At 42.5% G+C, this 19,621-nt stretch overlaps 1 protein-coding gene across 1 annotated transcript; it reads left to right on the top strand.

Moving 5' to 3' along the window:
* Positions 1-64: 64 nt before the first annotated feature.
* Positions 65-17,980, top strand: ADSL (adenylosuccinate lyase). The gene is made up of 13 exons (XM_054834958.1): positions 65-325; positions 4,852-5,055; positions 6,176-6,220; positions 7,002-7,081; positions 9,401-9,572; positions 9,856-9,902; positions 10,309-10,399; positions 11,233-11,302; positions 12,288-12,435; positions 14,449-14,539; positions 15,088-15,177; positions 17,359-17,535; positions 17,838-17,980. The coding sequence occupies exons 1-13, from the start codon at positions 170-172 to the stop codon at positions 17,922-17,924; spliced, it is 1,458 nt and encodes a 485-aa protein (XP_054690933.1). The 5' UTR covers positions 65-169; the 3' UTR covers positions 17,925-17,980.
* Positions 17,981-19,621: the final 1,641 nt, after the last annotated feature.

The following is a 19,621-nucleotide window of genomic DNA, read 5'->3' as shown; positions in this document are numbered from 1 at the left end:
TCGCCTCCCCCGCGTTGGGCTCGCGGCGTCGTATTCCGCGCCGGGGGCGGGGGCTCGTCACGACAGCAGGGCGGGGCCCGGGCCCGCCCGCCGCCCTTATCCCTCGCTGCTGGCGGGCTCCCTGCCCCGGGCGGCCGTGATCGCTCTGTCGCCCCGCGCCGCCGCTGCCATGGCGAACCCCGGCGCCGAGGAGGACCACCTGGCGCGCTACCGCTCTCCGCTGGTGTCGCGATATGCCAGCGCCGAGATGGCCTTCAACTTCAGCGAGAGGAAGAAGTTCGGCACCTGGCGCCGCCTCTGGCTCTACCTCGCCCAGGCTGAGAAGGTAACGGCGGGACGGGGCCGCCGGTGGGAGAGCGGCCCGGAGCTACCTCCGTGCCCCGGCGAGGATGAGGCCTGAGCCCGGGGAGGGCGGGAACTGCCGCGGGGGAGGGCCGGTTACCGGCGGGTGCGAGGAGTCGCTATTGGAGGTGCTCGTCGGCCGTTGGGTGTCTGCGGCGCGGGAACCAGCGGTAACCCCGCGTCGTGCCTTCCCGGAGCTGCCTTTGGGAACAGAGACCGAGCAGCGGCCCGGGGAGAGCGGGAGATGACTGACCAGAGCCACCTTCGGGCCCCCATCGCGTGTTTGGCGGGGGGGGGGGGGGGGGGGGGGTGCGGGGGGTGAGTGTGCAAGCCCAGTTTTACACAACCCTTTGTACGCAATCTTCAACGTACCTGTCATCCCTCAGCAAATCACCTCTTCTTGTCTCGTATCCTCCCCCTTGCACTTTTGCCTTTTTTTGTGAAATTAGTTTTGTAAAAGCTTTGCTAAGCAGTTTTGGGGGGGGGGGGGGGCCTTCTGAGCAAACATTGGTGTCCTTCTCTGGCTGTTTGCTTTTCAGGAGGTGTGACTGATGAGACGTGCTCTCTTGTTCAATCCGAATGCTGTCAGTGTGTGCCAGCTGGACCACCCTATGCATCTGCAGCCAGTTGTTTTTAGATAGCCCTTATATCTGGGATAAGTTTACTTTTGGCTAAAGTGAGCAAAACAGTTACACCAGGAATGCTTATGATGTTTCTGACAGGCCAAGTAACACCAAAAAAAAAAAAAAGGCACAAAAGACTGGTATCAATTCAGCTATTAGGGAGCAGCAATTGAGAGTATGTCTGTATGACTGCAAGCTGTTGTGTTAGTAGATTCTATGAAGTTTTAACACTTTTTAAATGTGGTTTGAGCTAAACCTTCTTAATTTGAGTTTGGTCCCAGTTAGGGGTATGTGTACAGCCTATTATTATTACTTAGCTGAGACACAGTCAATTTTTAAGATGCACTAACTGGCTTCCTTGTGACTGAGAGGAAGACTTGTATCAGGTTCTTGACAGTGAAAAAGTTGTCATATGTTCCTCAAAAGCAAAGACAAAACCATCCTGCCTTTTGACAGGATAGCTGTAGCTTTCAGACTCAATAGTTGCCCATTTGTTTTGTACAGAGTCTTTTAGTTTCCATTTTTGAAGTCCTGGGGTTGTTAGGAAGCAATCCAAGCACTAGGTCTGGCTGTTACTATTAGGGTAAGGGCAGAGAAGCACCATGCTGGAGAATGAAGAAGCAGTGCACAGTGTCATTAACGTGTTCCTTCTCCATTCAAGGTTCATACCACTACAGCTGCTTCATCAATATCAATGCTGCACCAAACATGATGTTTTAGAAGCTGAAGATGTAATTATACAGCTGTGTTAAATAGAAGTTGCCTTCTGAAATACCACGTACTAGGTATTGTCACAGCTGAGATGCTGCAGTGATCAGGCTGCAAATCTCATCTAGTACAGGAAGCGTCAGTACCAAGAATGCACGCTTAAGGATCTTTGCGTGTTCAAAGCGTGATAATTTAAACACTGTCGTATCAATTCCGGCAGATAATCATCACCTTTTCTACTGTTCGAGAACAAAACACGCGACTTGCCCAAGCTGCTGAAAGAACCAGTGTGAGACTTGTAGGTTTCCACTCCCAAGCCCCGAACCTGGGGTTCCCCTGTCTCTTGACCCTTGCTTTGCCTCCTATTGCCACCATAGAGTTTTGTTCCCAGAAAGTAGAGACAGATCTTGCAATTTCTTGAGCACCCTTTTTGCAGTGGGAAGAGTGAGACTACTATTTTTATCTGTCTCCTCATTCCAGAGGAGTTTGTCTTCTGATGTCAGCTCTAGACTGTAGGAGGAAGAGTCAACTACTTTCAGCACCTGTTAGCTCTGTCAGTGATCAGTTGGTTACAGATATAAGCAGTTCCCTTAGGTTCCTTATAGAAGATACGTAGTATTTCTTTTTGGGTACTATGGGTAATATTTACTCCGGTGCTTATCCTGACTTTCAAGACATTCATATGTTGCTTCTCCAGTCATCCTTACTGAAGATACATACTATTTCTTTTTGGGAACATTAAAAAAAAAAAAAAAAGTGAATGAATGAACTATGGGCAATACTTCACTTTTGTTAAGTATTAGGATAGAATATTGGGAAGATCTAACCATAGGTTTTCCAAAAGTAGCAGAGAAGTAGTAAAAGAGGGGACATGCAGTTTATTGAGAAAGTTTTAGGTGAAATACAGGGACAGGTGAATGGTTTCAATATTCACCCTACTTTTGGGAGAAATTTTTGAGTAGTCCACTTGGAATGTGTGAAATAAGAACTGAAAAATTATTTCACTAGAAACTGGGTCAGATAGAAAATCTTTATAGATGGTATTTTGTGCCTTACAGCAGGCGTAAGCAGGAGTTTGAAAGAGAAGTCTCAGCAAAGCGTGTCATTAGTAAGAGGGAGCTCCTTAAACTAATCTTTTCCTGACTGACAGTAGTTAAAGTTTGCATTAAGAGCTGAAGCATATGAGTTTATATCCATCTCAAAACTCTAAGTTGGTTGTTTGGGGGTTTTTTGTTTGTTTTTTTTAAAGCACAGATTCATTTCTATTATGATACTTCTATTAACACTTTTTTTTTTTTTTTTTTTTGAATCTTGAGCTCTTGACCTAAACAATATGCTATTTGGAAGTCAAGTACAAATTTCATGGAGATCTTCCTTCTCATAGAAGTAGCTTTGACATCCTGGAGCATCAAACTGACTAATAAAATGTTTTGCACATACGAAAGCTGAATGTTTTCTCTTTTATAAGCACCCATAGTGACCCTTGATTTGTTTTGGGTTTTTCATCCAATTTAAGTTTCATTATTTTTCTGTCATATGCTCTTTATTAGATGAGCAGCCCAGTGTTCTCATTCTGTTTGCAGATGTTCCATGTCATCTGCCTGCTCTGTTCTGCCCTTCAGGCATAGGGATGAGTGAACAGTCATAACTGTTACAGTGGCGCATCAAAGTATTAGAACAGGTACGGAGAAATGACACCTTAAAAGCACGATCCAGAGAGCACGTCACTGACCTGTAGTGCTTTGGAGAAAACCCTGTGTTCTCCCTCAGGTAGTTTTCTTAGGTAGACAGGTTTGAAGGACATTCCATTGCTTTCTTCCTGAGGTACTGTCAATATCAGCAAAAACTCATGGGGAAGAGGCCTCACATGATGTTTGTGGATGCATGAGAACAGCGTTTGCCTTGGCACTGCCCTACCTTGCACGTATTCCTATGACAAGCAGTCCCTTTTCTTGGGGATTCTTTCCTTCCTCTCTGTGTGGCTCTCAATGACTGCATACTGTGGTCAGCTTTTCCCAACAGATCATGGATGTGTGAACAAGACGTGAGATTTTAATCTTGGCACAAGAGTGTATTGCCTGCTGAGTTGCCTCTGTGCTTTCAGGCAGTTACAGTCTGTATCAGTACAGCTCAAAGGCAGCAGTCCAGGACCAGGTGCTTTTCCTCATTTATCTGGACACTCATGGTTGCATATACACTTGCAGCATTGTATTTTAAGTTATGCAGGTACTAATTATCTGACAAGGAGCTTGAAGACACATCTGCTTCACTTGCTGTCTTCTGTAGTTCCAGATTCCACATCTGCAAAACATTTTTTCAGTCAGTTTGATTCCGAAGGGAACCAGATTTTGAAATACTTTGTATCCTTGAAGCTTCCTGGCTGGTGACTTCTAATTACTAATGCACAAGACAATAGTATTTTAATTTGGAAAAGGCAGTAATGCCAAGTTCATTGTGAGACTTTTAAACTCTCAGTAGCAGGAAAAGATGTTTTTCTTAACTTAGCTTGTGCAAGTATAGAGCTGTGCAAGAGTTATACCAGTGTATAATTCTGTGGTTTGATATCTTACTCTGTTTTTAGGTCTGCTTGCTGAAAAGGTTTAGCAAATATTTTTGAACATGAACAAGGAGCGTTTATCTTCTGCTTACAGATCAAGTAACTGATTTCCCAAGCTTCCAGATTCAGACTGACATGAAGTACTTCAGGACTTTTGGAAAGCTACAAACATATGTGCCTTTCCATATGTTCTAAGCTTGCTGTTTACAGTTGTGTAGGTCTACTTGTGGTCCAAAGAGTTCTTCCTGACACAAGCTATCTAGTCACGTGGTAGCTGGATTGTTCTTTACCCAAAGGGTAAATTTCATTAAAAGAAGTTAAAACTATGCTGGTTTTATATGACCTTTCCCCATGTGTCTAATTTATGTAGTTGTCACAGGGATGTAACATGATTGAGGAAAGTATGATGCCCAAGAAGAACATCTAAGCATGAACACTGTCCTATCCTATTGGAAAAGGTTGGAGAACCCTAGAATGAAAGCATTTGCTGTTACAGCTCTTGATTGTGACAAATTGCCAGCCTTCCGTGAAATGTCATGTGGGAGTAAATTATCTGAACAGTTTCTGCCTCAATTTGGGTTGTCTCTTAAAAAGAAATAGAAAGTTCTTTTCCCCTTGCAGTCACTTGGGCTTGCTATCACAGATGAGCAGATAAAGGAGATGGAAACAAATCTGGACAACATTGACTTCAAGATGGCAGTGGAGGAAGAGAAGAAGCTGCGTCATGATGTGATGGCCCACGTTCACACTTTTGCCCACTGCTGTCCAAAAGCTGCAGCCATCATTCATCTTGGAGCAACTTCCTGTTACGTAGGGGATAATACGGTAATATAATATTTTCAGTTTCCTGCCTGCAGAGCTGGGCGAAACAAAGCTACAGTCACATACTTGATAGCTGTTTATAAAATATTATTAAATAGATTTTTTCAGACATTTTTATTAGTTTTGCTGTTGAATTTAATTCCCCTTTATTGTAGCCACCCTCAGAAGGCAAGCTCCTCTTGCCTTATTTCTTTTGATGTGATGCAAGATCTGTCTGGATACTATCCTAAGCTCTGGTTGCATGTTAAATATTCAAGGAGATAAGAGATGGTGGGTTACATGCAGCAGCATGTGAACTGTCAGTTATGCCAATGGGACAAGAGTTCACTGACTTACAAAAGGCCTCTTTTGATATACGCAGCCCATGAGTTTTCAATGCTGCTTGGAACCCCTGTATTAATTCGAGGTAAATAAAGCTTTTCAGTGGCCAAGAGAATGGATGAGTCTGTTAAGTGAAAAGGGAAGCACCACCATTCTGTAGAACTGTAAAATGTTTGTGAAAAACCTGTCTAAAACTGAGCGCAAACTATAGCCTAATTTCTCAGTATATATTGCTGTTCCCCTGTGTCCAAGTCATTGCAACTTCACAACTGCTTTTATTGTACAAGAAGCTGCTGCATGATTATTTTTACCCTACTCCTTTGCAAGCTTGTTTGGCTTTTAGGTAATACCACCTTCCTTGTGACACTTGCACCTAGCTGTACCTCAGTCTCAAAAGGAGGAGTAGAGATGGCTGCTGCCTGATCAGTCCACTTACTTTCCTGCTGTGTTTAGCCTACAATGCCTGCATTTTCCACTTGGGATGAATGATTTAGTCTGTCATTCCATGGGCATCCCAAGTATCTCAAAATAATCATTCACACCCAGTCAGTGGAAATGGGTCTTCTACTGCCCAGTATTACTTTCTGTGGATAGTATAGAAGGAGCAACGATGGATCCAGCATTTTCATCATAAGCAAGTTCACTGCAAGTTCTGGTACAAGAAGGAAGGCAAAGCTTTCATTTTAAGAAGAGACTTTTGAGCAGACAAAGCCTATTTTAATTATCTGTGTCCTCTCAGAGAGAAGCCATTATGTCTGGTCCTTCAGATATGGCCCAAACTTTCTTTCTTTGCTTCTTTCAGGATCTGATTGTCCTCCGTGATGGGTTTGACCTGCTGCTACCCAAGGTAAGAAGTCAGTTGTGCACAGTGTCTCAGAAGTGGGCAGTGCTGATGTCCTATGAATAGCCCATCTTTAACTTAGATTTTCCTAGGCCTTCTTAGGAAGCTAGGAGGAGCTGTCTGTTTGGGTTATTCTCAAGAAAGTGAACAGTTATCTTCCTTTTCTTTCTCGAGTTTTTTCCCCAAAACTTCTTTGCTCACCATAGGCATTACTAGCAACTCCTTGTTTATCTGTGCCACAGGTACTAGTTTCAGAAAACAACTGTATTGCTTTCAGGGTCAGCTTAGGCATCCTTTTAACTATATTCCTAGGAGTGTGTCAGCATTCAAGAAGCTATATAATACAATTTTCTGAGGTCAAATGTAATGGGAGTGTAGTTCAGTGTTGCCTGTCTGACCTGAATGTCTTGGCTCCCAATTTACCCTGGACTGTACATGTGTCAATTATATCCTGAACACCTTTATTTCTCACCAGTTCCAGGAATAAAGAAAATACTGAGGGATAAACCAACTGCAGGATTCGGTTGAGCACAAGGACTAGACTAGTTTGAGCTGAAGTCCAACCACTTGTATCATCTCTTGCTTGAGTTCTGTAGCAAGCAGAAGTTTTGTGCATACCCTGAAAAACCTAAACGCCATATTCTACAATTGTATTCTACAATTCAAAGACTGCACAGTTGTTTCCCTCCACTTTTTTTCACAGTGTTGTGCTTAAACATGCTAGCTTCTGCTATGGGTTGGTTTTTTTCTCATTCCGCCTCTTTTCTATCCTTCCTGCGCCCACCAGCTCGCGAGGGTGATCAGCCGGCTGGCTGACTTTGCTGAGAAGTATGCTGACCTGCCTACTTTGGGCTTCACTCACTACCAGTAAGTAGCCATCAGCCTTTGCTTTCATTTTGTCGACTGTGTTTTGGTTAAATTGACCTGTTACTGCTTTCTTTCATCCTTTTTCGCACGCCTGACCAGTGGCAGTCGGTACTGCTGGGCATCGTTAAGATGATGTTGGTGGTTCAGAAAAGGAGTATATGCCTAACTCCAGACTTGTCTCAGGAAATGAACTGTTGCTTTGACTATCTGTCAGCAGTTGTTTGAACACAGCTTCATAAGGAAGGACTTCCTGGCAAACCTAGATGTTTAAATTCTGTGATGTTTCAAAAAGCATGACTGGGAATTGCAGTAAGCCTGTCTTCCAGTCACATTTGCTTTATATTTGTTTTTCTGTCAGTTGAGTTAGTTCCAGCTGTAGCTTAGAAAGGTTTGTTACTGGCTACTTGTTACTACAGCTACTCTGTCACTGTAGCTGAAGCTTTCTTCTAAAGTCATGATTCGGGATCCATCAGTTTTTCATGCATCCCTATATGGATCCCTGGGAAGAATCAGGAAGAATGTATTCTGTTTAACAGGATGATACTGTTTTCTGTCTCTTGGGAAACGTTTACTTCTTGTGCAGCACTTCTGATATTGACTGCTTATAGGATAGAATTAGAATAGGAATATTTTTAGGCAGACTACTGAGTCAAAGCACAATGAGATCTGGGTAGGTCTCTTGTTGGGGTAGAATAATCTGCTGCTTCATGAAGACAGTTTGCTTTCAGAGGTGCTAAACTGTACACCTTGAGGTAAGCCTGGATCTTCTACCCTGGTGATATGGAACACCAGAAGCAGGGAAATTAAGCACAGGTCATGTAAGACTCAGTGTCTGGCACTTTAAAATTTCTCCCAGAGGAGAGTGGGAGCATCAGGTCAGGTCTCTGATTGTCTTACTGTATATGCTATGTCAGTTCAATCAGCTCTAGTCCTAGGTCCCTCTTCATCTACAGCTTTTCAGAGTATTCTTCTCTGCGCTCAGTTTTATCTTGGCTTTTGGAAAGAGTACAAAGGAGTATTCAAGAAGTGTATGCAAGGCAAAGTCATAAAACCTAAGGCGCAGAAGGCATTGATACCTCAGTGTTTTCTGTGTCCTTTGTCAGCAGGGCCTCAGCCCCGTTTACAAACCGTTCTGTGTTTTCCCTAGCCTTCCCTTTTCCTGCTTGCATACTTGCAGTGTCTTTCTTTCACATCCCATGTCAGATGAAACTTCAGGTGAGCTTTGGCTTTCCTAATCCCACCCCTGCAGTGTTGGACAGTTTGTCTGTATTCCTGCTGGATCGCCCATCCCTGTTTCCACATCTCACATGCTTCCTTTTTATGTCTGAGCTTAATCAGGAGCACTTTGTTCATGCGCTTATGCTTTTTTGAAGTAGTATCAAGGTTGTCTTTGGAGTTCATCTGGATAATTTGAAAGGCTCTATATAATATCCCCATTTTCTCCTCAAAGCATTTGCAAGGGGACAGTGTGGTTGAACCTTGCAGATATTTATTTCAACATGGAGGTCTTACAAAAAATGTTGGCTGACGGTATTGTTAATTATTGCATGTTTGCCCAGAGGCCGAGGAATGGGGTTTTTATAAATAAAAAGGAACAGTCCCTTAGAGGGATCATTTAAAATCACAACGTGTACGCAGACGTTTCTGCACCGAGAGATTCACACCAGTGCTACAAGTTAGCCAGGGTGCCCCCTGAGCCCTGGGCGAGTAGAATTAGAGTGGGGGATAGTTGCACCCTCAGTTTACCCCCCCAGCCTCCTCCGGATTCTCTCCCCTGCGAGCAGAGACCGCGGCGCGGCCCGCGGGCCGGCAGGGGGCGCCCTCCGCCAGCGGCGGGGGCAGGAGCGGGAAGGGGCAGCCCGGGGCGGGGAGCGGGGCCGGGATCTCCCGTTGCTTGCACTGACCGAGGCTTTTCCGCTTGACGAGGTTCTGGAAAAACGCCGTGAAACCCGTTCTAGATACTCTGATTAGTGGGCCTCCAGTCACTTTTCTTTAAGAAACTCAAAAGCTGTATTAGTGAAACCTGATACCTGTTCTTACTTATTTCTTAATCTCCTAACACGTACAGAAACTACAATTACTGTTTTCTCTTGATGTAATGACATCTAATTCCTGAAAGGATATATCGTATCTTCAGTACCATTTACTGGTGATATGTACGTGCTGTTACATCTTCCCATGTAAGCCAGATTTTTTAAATTTCTGCTCAGAGGAGTCAGAGGGGAGGTCTTAACAGTAGACTCAGCAGCAAAGTGTGGTCCTTCTGGAGTTATTGTGCAAATTGTCAATGAGTCACATTCTGTTCTTGGTTGTTTTCAGACCTGCACAGCTCACCACTGTGGGGAAACGCTGCTGCTTGTGGATTCAGGACTTGTGCATGGACCTGCAGAACCTGGAGCGGGCTCGGGATGACCTGCGCTTTCGGGGTGTAAAAGGCACCACTGGCACTCAAGCCAGCTTCTTGCAGCTCTTTGAGGGAGACCATAGTAAAGTAAGTCAGACAACCTGGCGCGTAGACTTGTAATCTTTGCAGTTCTCCCCTCTGGAATGCTATTCTGTTTGGGGGAACATCAAATTCACAAGGGCACTGCGATCCCTCTGACAAGGCCCCGTGTGAAAGTGAACAGAATTTGAGGGAGAGGGTGCTTCTTAGCCAGTATAACATTTGTTGACAGTAAACTGAGAAAAGCAAAGGATCCTTTTTGCTGTTGCTGACCTTCCTGAATTGTTGCATTCTGAGCTCTGTTTGTTTTGGTTTTTTTCTTCACCCTGAGGTTGAAGAGCTGGACAGATTAGTGACTGCAAAGGCAGGATTTAAGCGGTATGTAACAAGCATGCTTAGTCACCTAAATTTGGTGTTAGCAAAGTGTGACTGCTGCTGTCCGTGTTGGCCCAGATTCCCCCTACTGCCAAACTGACATCTGTGCTGCTGTTGACTTACCTCCCCTTGCCATCTTGCACTCCCAGTTGCAGCTTCCTGCAGAAAACTTCATCTCCTAAATCAGCCACTTCTGCTTGTCTCCCTGTCAAAGCATGGCTGTCCATTTTTGCTCTGCTTTTCTCTCTCCCATCTGCATGCTGCCCAAAATTGACAGCCTGAACCCAAAGTTGTTCTCCTCAGAGCAGAATGACAGCCCTCCACTGTAAAAGCCATGTCATTCCTTGCTCAAAGTCTTGCAATACAGTTGCATGTGTCTGGAGCATGTAACTTCTGTGCTTATTTCTAGGGCTTATATGGTCACAGGGCAGACCTATAGTCGCAAGGTGGATATTGAAGTCCTATCTGTGCTGGCCAGTCTTGGGGCATCTATACACAAGGTGAGCACCCTATTTGTATACATCGGGAAGAAGGGGAAACATTTTAGATCTTGAAGAGAAGGTGCTCATGGTGCAGAATGCTCTTCTCAAGTAATATTAATTGGTGTTTCTTGTTCAGCTGTTCTCTTTGTGATCATGTAAATTCATTGTTAGGTACGAGCCTCATAGTCAAATCTCAAAGCTCTTAAGACCAGTGGCAAATAGGGCAAGTTTACTGAGCAGATTCTAAGATGGGTTAACAAATCCCACATCAGTTATTAGTCTAATCTATGCTAAATTGATCCAATTAGAGTAAATGTCTTTCCTAGTGGTGTACGAGTTTTTAAATTTCACCGTTTGCTCCTAGTTAATTGCTTCTCTGATAATGGTGGTGTTCTCTTTGTCCTTGTGGATTCTTTTCATTGATTTATCTCTGTTCCCTCCCTCTTCCTTCTCTTGGGCTAAAGTGATCTCTGGTATTTTCTTCTGGTTTAGTTTTGTAGGCTGGCTGGTTCAGTGAGCGCACATTATCTGTGTTTGCAAATCACTGTGTAATTTTGTTATACATTTTCAGTGTTCCCTTCTGGTCTATCTTCCATTCCCTGCAAACATTTGCCTTTCTTGGAGTCCTATTCTAATACAGTGGGCATGCTTTTTTCCTTATGTTTTCTTGACTGGGATTTTTAGGCCAGGAAGTATGATTGCAGTGTCAATTTTTTTGTCCAATTTTTCACTGTTGTCCCAGTTTACTTCTCGGACACAGATGCAAATGCTTCTCCAAGAGCACTAACAGGAGTATATACTGGTATATGTTAGTTTGGTTCTGTTTTTTAATTTCTTGGGTTTTTTTCTAGATTTGTACTGACATTCGTCTTTTGGCCAACCTGAAGGAGATAGAGGAGCCTTTTGAGAAAGACCAGATTGGTAAGGGATGGGAGACATTTCTTGGACTGGTGTATGCATCTTTTCAGTTATGTTGGTGCAGCCTTTTAAGCAAACTTAGAAATGTCACTGACAGAAGTTGCTTTAAATTAACTGAGGTTTGACATTGTTAGTATTTTAGGTCCTTTTTAAAGGGAAAAAAAAAAAGCACCTTGTATTTGTGTACTTCCTGGGTTTGGGGGCAGAGCAGAAGCAGTCACGTATTCCCCACAGAGGAAGACTCAGATCTGAGGAGTACTTAGTGTTTTCCATTCCTCATGAAGCTCACTGGAGCTGTAGGTTGTCTTCAGCTTGACTCAGCATTTTGGTCTTTATAAACAGACAAATTTGGAACAATGAAACTAGGCTGGACCCTTGCAAGAGTATCACCAATGATGTGATTCTGACATTGGTAGAAGGGGGAGAAGGAAACGTAGAGTTTCGGCTCTTGGCTGGAAGAAAGTTCAGGCCACCCTAAATAGTAGCATAGGATTGAATTGACAAATTAAGCCTTAGTCAGATTTGTTGAATCATTCTACATTCTATGGTTGGTTTTGACATCCATTCACCAGAGCAATGGGCAGCAGTATAAGTATCTGACTTTGAAGGACAATGTTATTGAGCAGATGGGGTTTTGAACACTGCTAAAGTTGCCATGGGTAGCCTAGAGAGATGGTACTAAATACTGCATTAAAAATTAAGTCCATTTGTTCTTTTTGTGTGGTAGTACTTCTTCTGTTTTGCAGAATTGCAAAATGTCTCCTCACGTTTTTCCTCCCCACATTTGGATGTTTCTAATCTGAAGGGGAAGTGTGGTTCTTTATTCCATTTTGTCCTTTGGCTGTTAACAAAGATCATCATGTTTTGAGGCTTTAATTAAAAACATGATTCCTGAGACATTTTTCTTATCAGGGGGAAGACCTTCATCTCTTCTTCCTGAATGCGCTACTTCTGTGTCCTGTTTTCATCACTCTTTCTCCTTTTGCAGGTTCAAGTGCTATGCCTTACAAAAGGAATCCAATGCGTTCAGAACGCTGCTGCAGCCTGGCTCGACACCTGATGACTCTGGTGCTGGATCCCCTCCAAACAGCCTCTGTGCAGTGGTTTGAGCGAACGTTGGATGACAGCGCCAACAGGTTTGTTTAGATTGTGCAATGCAGCAATTTCAGAAGGTCTTGTGCAGGAAGGTCTTCTGATGTATTTAGAAAATACCGTTTTTAAACTAAAACCACAAGTTACCACCTTGATTAAAGGCAGTCTCAATAGACTCTAGAGACTGCAAACTGGTTTCCTCTCTAAGATCAGATGAAAACTGTTAGGTTTTTCTAACATCAAGATCTTCTGCAAAGTAAACCAGCAGAGAGAGGGAGTGATGCAGAAGCCATGGTAATAAATTGCTCTTGTAGTCTTCCTGTTTCAACAGCATAGTATAACAGTACTCACATTTCTCAAATTTTCCTCCCTGTCTGTTTTGAATGTGGTTTTCGACCCCGCTTTTCACTTCTTACAGCTAAAATGTTGAATTATTCTTTAATCACTTAACCCTCCAAATAATCTAAAGAAACTTAATCTCTTTGTAAAGTGTTCTTAACAAGTAGTAGTACAGATCCTAAAGAAAGAGCACAAACGTTATTTTTTAAGTAATGTTTCATGAAAACCTGTGCAAGTCTTTCAGATACCGCTCAGCAAACTTTGCTTTGTTTTCTGGTTCTTCATTATGACTACTTTGAGATTAGCAAAAGTTATCTATAATTATTATCAAGTAAATTACAGCAATTAAATTCAATGCCTCCATCTTCTGATTAGTACTAAATTTGCATAAAGCTCATATTTACCTTTGAAATGTTTTAGTTTCAAAGTAGTCTTCTGTTGCAGAATTTGATCTAGAATCTTAGAAATCTTTAGATTTTTAAGGTATGGGGCTTGTGAAACAATGAACAACAGTAGTTTTGGCTATAGACTAGTGTTAAGATTGTTGATGAGAATGTTATTTTAAAAATGTTTCCACAAACGTAATGTCTGCATAAAATTTCATGACAGCATAGAAGATCTTTTCCCAAAAGGACTTTACTCCGCAGCTGCTGGTCTTGTTAAGAAAAGAGCTGCATAGGCAGCAGAAAACAATGTAAATTTAAGAAATTAGATACTGGTTGATCTGATGTGTTTACTTCCCAATAGCTGCCAAGTGTTGAGAGATGTACTGGAATGTTTCAAATTTTATTTTCACCTCATTTAATAGAAAGGGTGATTTGTCCACTTCATAATCGAATTAAAAAATTCTGTGCCTTGGATTTTTCTTGTTAAAGCTATAGTGTTTTGAAAGGAGAGCAAGCCAGAGAAAATGCAATCAACCTACAAAACAGCAAAGTCCTTTTGAAGACAGCATGATAGAATCGGGGGCCTTAAATGTAGCACAAGGTTCAAGTACTAGTATATTTTAAAAGATCACAGTTTAGAATGGGCCAGGCACTGCTGTCACAGATGGATGATGCTGTAATTGCTGCACTGTGAGGCAGAGCCTTTTGCCTTCACAGCTCAGTCTCCACTACTCCTCTTCTTTCCCTCCTTTCCTTTTTGTCGTTCCTTTTTGCCTGGAGCCTCCTTTGTGACCATGAGCTGGTCTCTTGGAGGAAGCCCCCACCAAATGCATGGGATCACTTTGGAAGTTCCCCGCTGAGCACAGCCAGGCACAGCATGAGTGTGCAGCGTGTCTTAATCCTGGGGGGGTAGGATCAGTAGACAGGGCAACATAGAACACATAGGGGAAGATACTCATGTGTTTGCTGGCTCTGTAAATTGCTGCCCTCTTTCCTAGCTGTGCAATCATTGAATTATCTTGGAGCTTTCTATGTGTGCCTTCACCCTTTCTCTTCCTCTCTCTCCCTCTCTGTACTGACAACAAACCCCCCAAAAACCAAAACCCCTTCCCTTCTCCCCAGCTTGAGAACTACTGCTGTAAGGTATTCTTTAGCTTTCCTGATTGTGACATTTAAGCAACAAGAAGCACCCATAAGGAGAACAGTTCCAGATGTAGGACCACAGTAATGCTATTTACAGAATTATTTACAGAAACTAAAGAGCTGGATCTGAGGTAGACTGGAACATGGCTTTTATTGCTAACTGGGGCCCTGGGTATGTGTGTTTCATAGGCGCGTGTGTCTTGCTGAGGCTTTCCTCACAGCTGACATCATTCTGAGTACACTGCAGAATATCTCCGAGGGACTTGTGGTATATCCAAAGGTAAAGCAGGAGATAATGTGTGCAGTACTGCATCCTTGATAATGCTGCAACTATGCCAAAGCGTATAAAAATCCTCCCACTCAAAGGATTACATTTTTATCTGTTAGTTCAAATGGTTTCTGAATTTTGCTCTTCATTCTCACTATATTCTCACTGTTTGCAGGACAAAAGTGAAAGGGTACTTGTTGAAGCCAAAAGGTAGTAAATTAAAAATTTCCCACAAAGGATATTTTTCCCTGAACTACATGATGGATCTGTAGAACTTACTGTCAAGGCAGATCTCGTACAGTCCTGTAACTTACCTACAGGTTAAAAAAAAAATCATTGTACATCTTTTACACAGTAATGTCCCTTACAAGATACAGCTTCTAAATAGTATCAGCTTCAATACTTGGATTTCCAGAGCTAAGTTCAAAAGGAGAAATTATCTTTACGTCATTATCCAGTCCTGGAGATTCAAAGGGAGAGGAAAGCTTCACCGGGAGTCCCAGTTCTCTACAGAATTCCTGTAATGCTGTTTCTTTTTTATCTTTGTTTGTTTGTTTAAGGTGATTGAGAGGAGGATCCGGCAGGAACTGCCATTCATGGCCACAGAGAATATAATCATGGCAATGGTGAAAGCAGGGGGCAACCGTCAGGTACAAATGCAGTCAAAAATACCTTTGTTCACTGCCTAGCATTTCACTCCTGAGAAACAAAAGTACCTGGGCTCTTGTCCTGACCTTCTCACCTTTCTTTGTTCTCCACCTACTCCCATAGAGTTATTAATATTACACTGGTGCTGCAAAGCCAGACTCTGCTAAGGAGAGAGCAGTTGTGGAGATGCATATTGTCTCTTAGGAACACTGTGTGTTTGAGCTAATCTGGCTGTCTGTGCTGGAGAAGAGGGAGACCTATTTTTATATTAGATACTAGTAGGCGTTTTCCTTTTGTAAATGTTTGAAGGAACTTGGAACACAGGCCAGGCTTCTTTAAATGGAACATGTTGGCAGTTGGCTACCTTATAAATTAGAAGAATGAATCAGTGCTGTTAACAAAAAAGCAAGTAAGACCATTCTGAACCATTCATTCATGTGTCACTCTTCCCTAATTCGGTATAGTGCTTTTTATTAACAACTTTGTTTATGGTCCTTCATTCAGTTTTCTGTGTCCAAGCAAATTGAAATTAATTGTTTTCCTTAGTAAATAAATCCAGACACAATTACATTTTATTTCCTTATCATTTAATTTTGCAATTCAGTTTAAAACTGATAATCAAATTTACATCCTAATAAAGCAGCTTATTTTCACTTACCTTTAGATAGTAATTTTTCCTTCTGTGATTATTTTCACATCAGGGACAGAAGTTAAACTTGCAATCTACTAACAGCAGAAGGGTTCGCTAGGAGCTTTGAGTAGGATATGTGGTTCTAGTTCTCTGAAACAATTCTGGCAACTCATTCACGATGCTAGTCAGGAAACATCCTTTTTCCTTTTTTTTCCCCTGTGTCTCTGATGTTTGTCACTGGGCCAGTCAGTAAGCTTCCTAACTAAGTATATTAAGGGTCACATCATGTGGGTAAGTTTCATTATCTTTTCAGCTGGTTCTCTTTCCGAAGTATTCCGTACTAAACACTCCTTTCTGTTTTGATTAGATTGAAGAGCAAATTTCATTTGTGTTTGTTATTGGCCTACATTCTTTCTGGTGCTGTTTAACTTTATAAAGTTTAGTACATTTATAAAAGTTGTTCATATTCACATTAGTATGTTCTGTTTTCATGTGCGGGGAACTCCGGAACAGCACATTTTCTATGCTTTCCTGCCTCATAGCATAGAAACTCAGCTCCTTTCCCCACCACTAAACAGCTCCCTCCCCTAAACACCCAGAAGGCAGATCTGTTCACCTGAGGCAGGTCAGTGCTGGAGCAAGATGGCCTTTGGATGGAGGAAACAAGGCCCAGGAGAACATTTTCCTCCTAATTGAAGACAGATCAAGGGTAATACATTTGAGGAGAAGATTCTTACATTGCTGTAAGTGAAACCACATGACTGTATTTTAGGGCCAGCATGGCAGCATCAGATTTTGCAGGTAGTCCCTGACTACAGTTAGGTTCCCTTGTTTTTACAGATTGATTCCACAGGAAGTCAAGGGATTAGGAAGTCTTTCAGAAAAATTGTTAGAAGGCTTTTGCCAGTGTTAGTGTCATGTGAGAGTTCTTTGGGAGAGAATGTCTTACGGCCCTCAGATTTGTAAGGTTGTTTTTTTCTTTCAGTCTGTCCTTACATAAGCCATGGTTTACATAGTCTTACTGTTCATTAAGTTAGGTTATTTTCCCTTTTCCAAACCTGTGGAGTTTTTACATTGTTATGCTCCCAAGAGGTTTCATACAGGTGGTGACTAGTGGCAAATAAGGAATTCCTGTATTTCAGTTCATAGAATATTTTGGGAACAGCTACTATAGCCTGTCTTTGGAAAAATCATGCAAGTAGGGAATAGAACAACTGAAAATCCTGTAGTGACTCCTAAGAGTATTTGGGGACTTTGAGGAAGTGTAAAGATTCCAGTGTCATAAGTTTGTGGTATAATTGAACAGGGAACGCATGCGTCATTCAGACTGGTTTAGCCTCAAAGGGCAGATGTGGAAGAATGAAGATGATCTTGGTTTAATATAGTGGTATATGAAACACTGCAGTCCAAGCTGTGTCTCATTTGTATGCTGTCCAGTGCAGTATGCTTTGATACTTCTCCCCCCCGCACAAGTTAGCAGGATCAACATGTGCTGTCAGTAGCAATGGAATGACTTTTTTCTTTTCCCCTCCTCTTCCCCCTGCTCCTACAGGATTGCCACGAGAAGATTCGTGTTCTCTCCCAGCAAGCAGCTGCTGTTGTGAAACAGGAAGGGGGTGATAATGACTTCATTGCCCGTGTCCGAGCTGATCCTTACTTCAGCCCTATTCATAAACAACTTGAAAGCCTGTTGGATCCCTCCTCTTTCACTGGACGTGCTCCTCAACAGGTAAAGTGGAAAGAGGCTACATGTGCTATGGGTTGTAATGTAATGTGTTGTTTAATCCTTCATCCCTTTGTGTGCTAGAGAGTGTACATATTATGTACCTCTGTCCATACTCCTAAGGCAGACATGTTTCTCTCTCTTGTTTTCCTTGGCTTCCTTGCAGGCTTCACATTTTTGACCCTGGACGTATCAGATTGCTAGGTGTCTCTGAAACAGAGACCCCAGTGAGACAAGCAGGTCTGAATGGGGAGGAGAAGGGAACCCTTTCTCTTGCTAATTTTCTCTTTCCCATCTTTCTTGAACAGGTGGCAAAGTTCCTGAAGGAGGAGGTTCGACCAGCGCTGATTCCATACCAAAGCAAGATGGGTGGGAAAATTGAGCTGGCACTTTAGGTATATTCTGTGAAGGTGTGTGGGTACAGGAAGATAATAAAAGCCTTATTGAACCAGGTCTGTTTACTGTGTCATGTTTTGGTTCTCTACAGTGCATTTAACCCCCAGAGCTTGCAGCCACCTTGATTCCAGGTGGGCTTTTCATTCTTTGTCTGCTGTTTAATCAAGCCTCCATCTATTGTGTTCTGAGTTACTGAGAAACACTTGATTGTGACAAGGTAACTTTATCACAGTACCTTTCACTGGCCCCTTATAGAGCACTGCCAGCTGTTTAAAGAGCAATGCCAGGTGCTACCTGACATTCACATGTGACTGATTTGTTGAAGAGCAGGGGTAAGGGGAACTGAGCCCACTTCCATTTCTGTCTTATTCATCTGCTCTTAAACTTTCTCCACAAGTGTCTCAAAAGATGATAAAAGGTTGTCCTGGCTTTTAGAGTACTGTGATTTGAGGAGCAAATAGGCCAAAAAATTAGGAATAATGAAAGGGAAGGGCCATGGGACTTCTTGGCTCATCGAACTGGTGGTCCTTCAGTGCTCCCTTGCTGGTTTAATACTGTACCTGTGGCTCTGTAGCTTCTGAAAATCATATTTATAGGTGTGGGTTAGGAACCAGCCACTGTGATTTACTTTTCCAGGTCCTTTGCTGTTAGGTGCTTGATAGCAAATGGTAGGTGGGCTCTGGCAGGTGAAAGTCTTTCTCTACTGCGAGTAAGTTTTGTCTGATAAGGAAAGAAAAAAGATATTGGAATTCATTGGACACCAGAGAAATTCAAGAGCTTTGGTCTTATTTCTGACCCTGAATGCTCTGTTTGTGATGTTTGTGCTTTACGGGACATTCAGTACTGGACCAAACTCTTCTGCCCTTGACTTAAAATGGAATGATTCCCTTACCTCTTCTTCCTGTGCTGTTACATTACAGCCCATTTCTTTTGCTTGAGTGCAATAAAAAGCTCCCTCTTCCCTCTGTTGTTTATTCCACTCTCAGAGATGACATGATCAGAGTTACTTGATTCTTTTTTTCAAGTGTGATTGCTGGATAGAATTAAGAAAAGCAGAACTAATTGAAAGAAGCTACCTGCTCTCCTTAAGGTTATCACTGTTTAAAGAGGATTTCAAAATACAGTATGTTTTTAATGAGGCTTGTCTATATGAAGTAGTCAGAGAAGTGGGAAGGTTCAGGCCACGATCTCCCCTCATCTAGATTGCTCTGGCTTTACCTTACCTCTGGACTACGGCATTCAAAATGTCTCAAACATTTGTGAGTCGCGTGGTGTTTAAAATCTTTTGCCTGCTCATGTTCTTAACGTTTAATTAGCCATCTGTTTGAAAAGGATAACTCTAATTGAACACTGGTAATTTTCAAACTATTACTCAAATGGATAGCCAAGAAAGCAGATAGGTGTAGAAGTCCTCCCTTTTTGGTCTTCTTTACTCCTTCTTTGTGGGATTAAAAAAAAAAAACCCAAACAACCCTGTGCAGAGAAGAGCAAAAAAACCCCAAACAAATAAAAAAACCCAAACAGCTAGCGTATTTTTTCTCATCATCTGGAAATACATCTTTGTGCCAGGTGGAGGCTGCCAGCTGCGAGGTGCTGGACTTGTTTTCCTGCAAAGTTTAAAAAGAGTAACACTGACACAGGGAAAACGTCACCCTCCTAGAAAACTGTGGCACGATGCACAAATCCTTTTGGAGGC

This window comes from Grus americana, chromosome 1 (assembly GCF_028858705.1).
Source record: "Grus americana isolate bGruAme1 chromosome 1, bGruAme1.mat, whole genome shotgun sequence".
NCBI lineage: Eukaryota > Metazoa > Chordata > Aves > Gruiformes > Gruidae > Grus > Grus americana.
The sequence above is the reverse complement of the archived record's forward strand: the minus strand, read 5'-3'. Positions and strand labels throughout refer to the sequence as shown.

Coding starts and splice junctions, on each gene's coding strand:
- ADSL (XM_054834958.1), top strand. CDS start 170: ATGGCGAACCCCGGCGCCGAGGAGGACCACCTGGCGCGCTACCGCTCT. Junction 10,400..11,232: donor TTGGGGCATCTATACACAAG/GTGAGCACCCTA, acceptor GTTTTTTTCTAG/ATTTGTACTGACATTCGTCT. Junction 17,536..17,837: donor CTGGACGTGCTCCTCAACAG/GTAAAGTGGAAA, acceptor TTTCTTGAACAG/GTGGCAAAGTTCCTGAAGGA.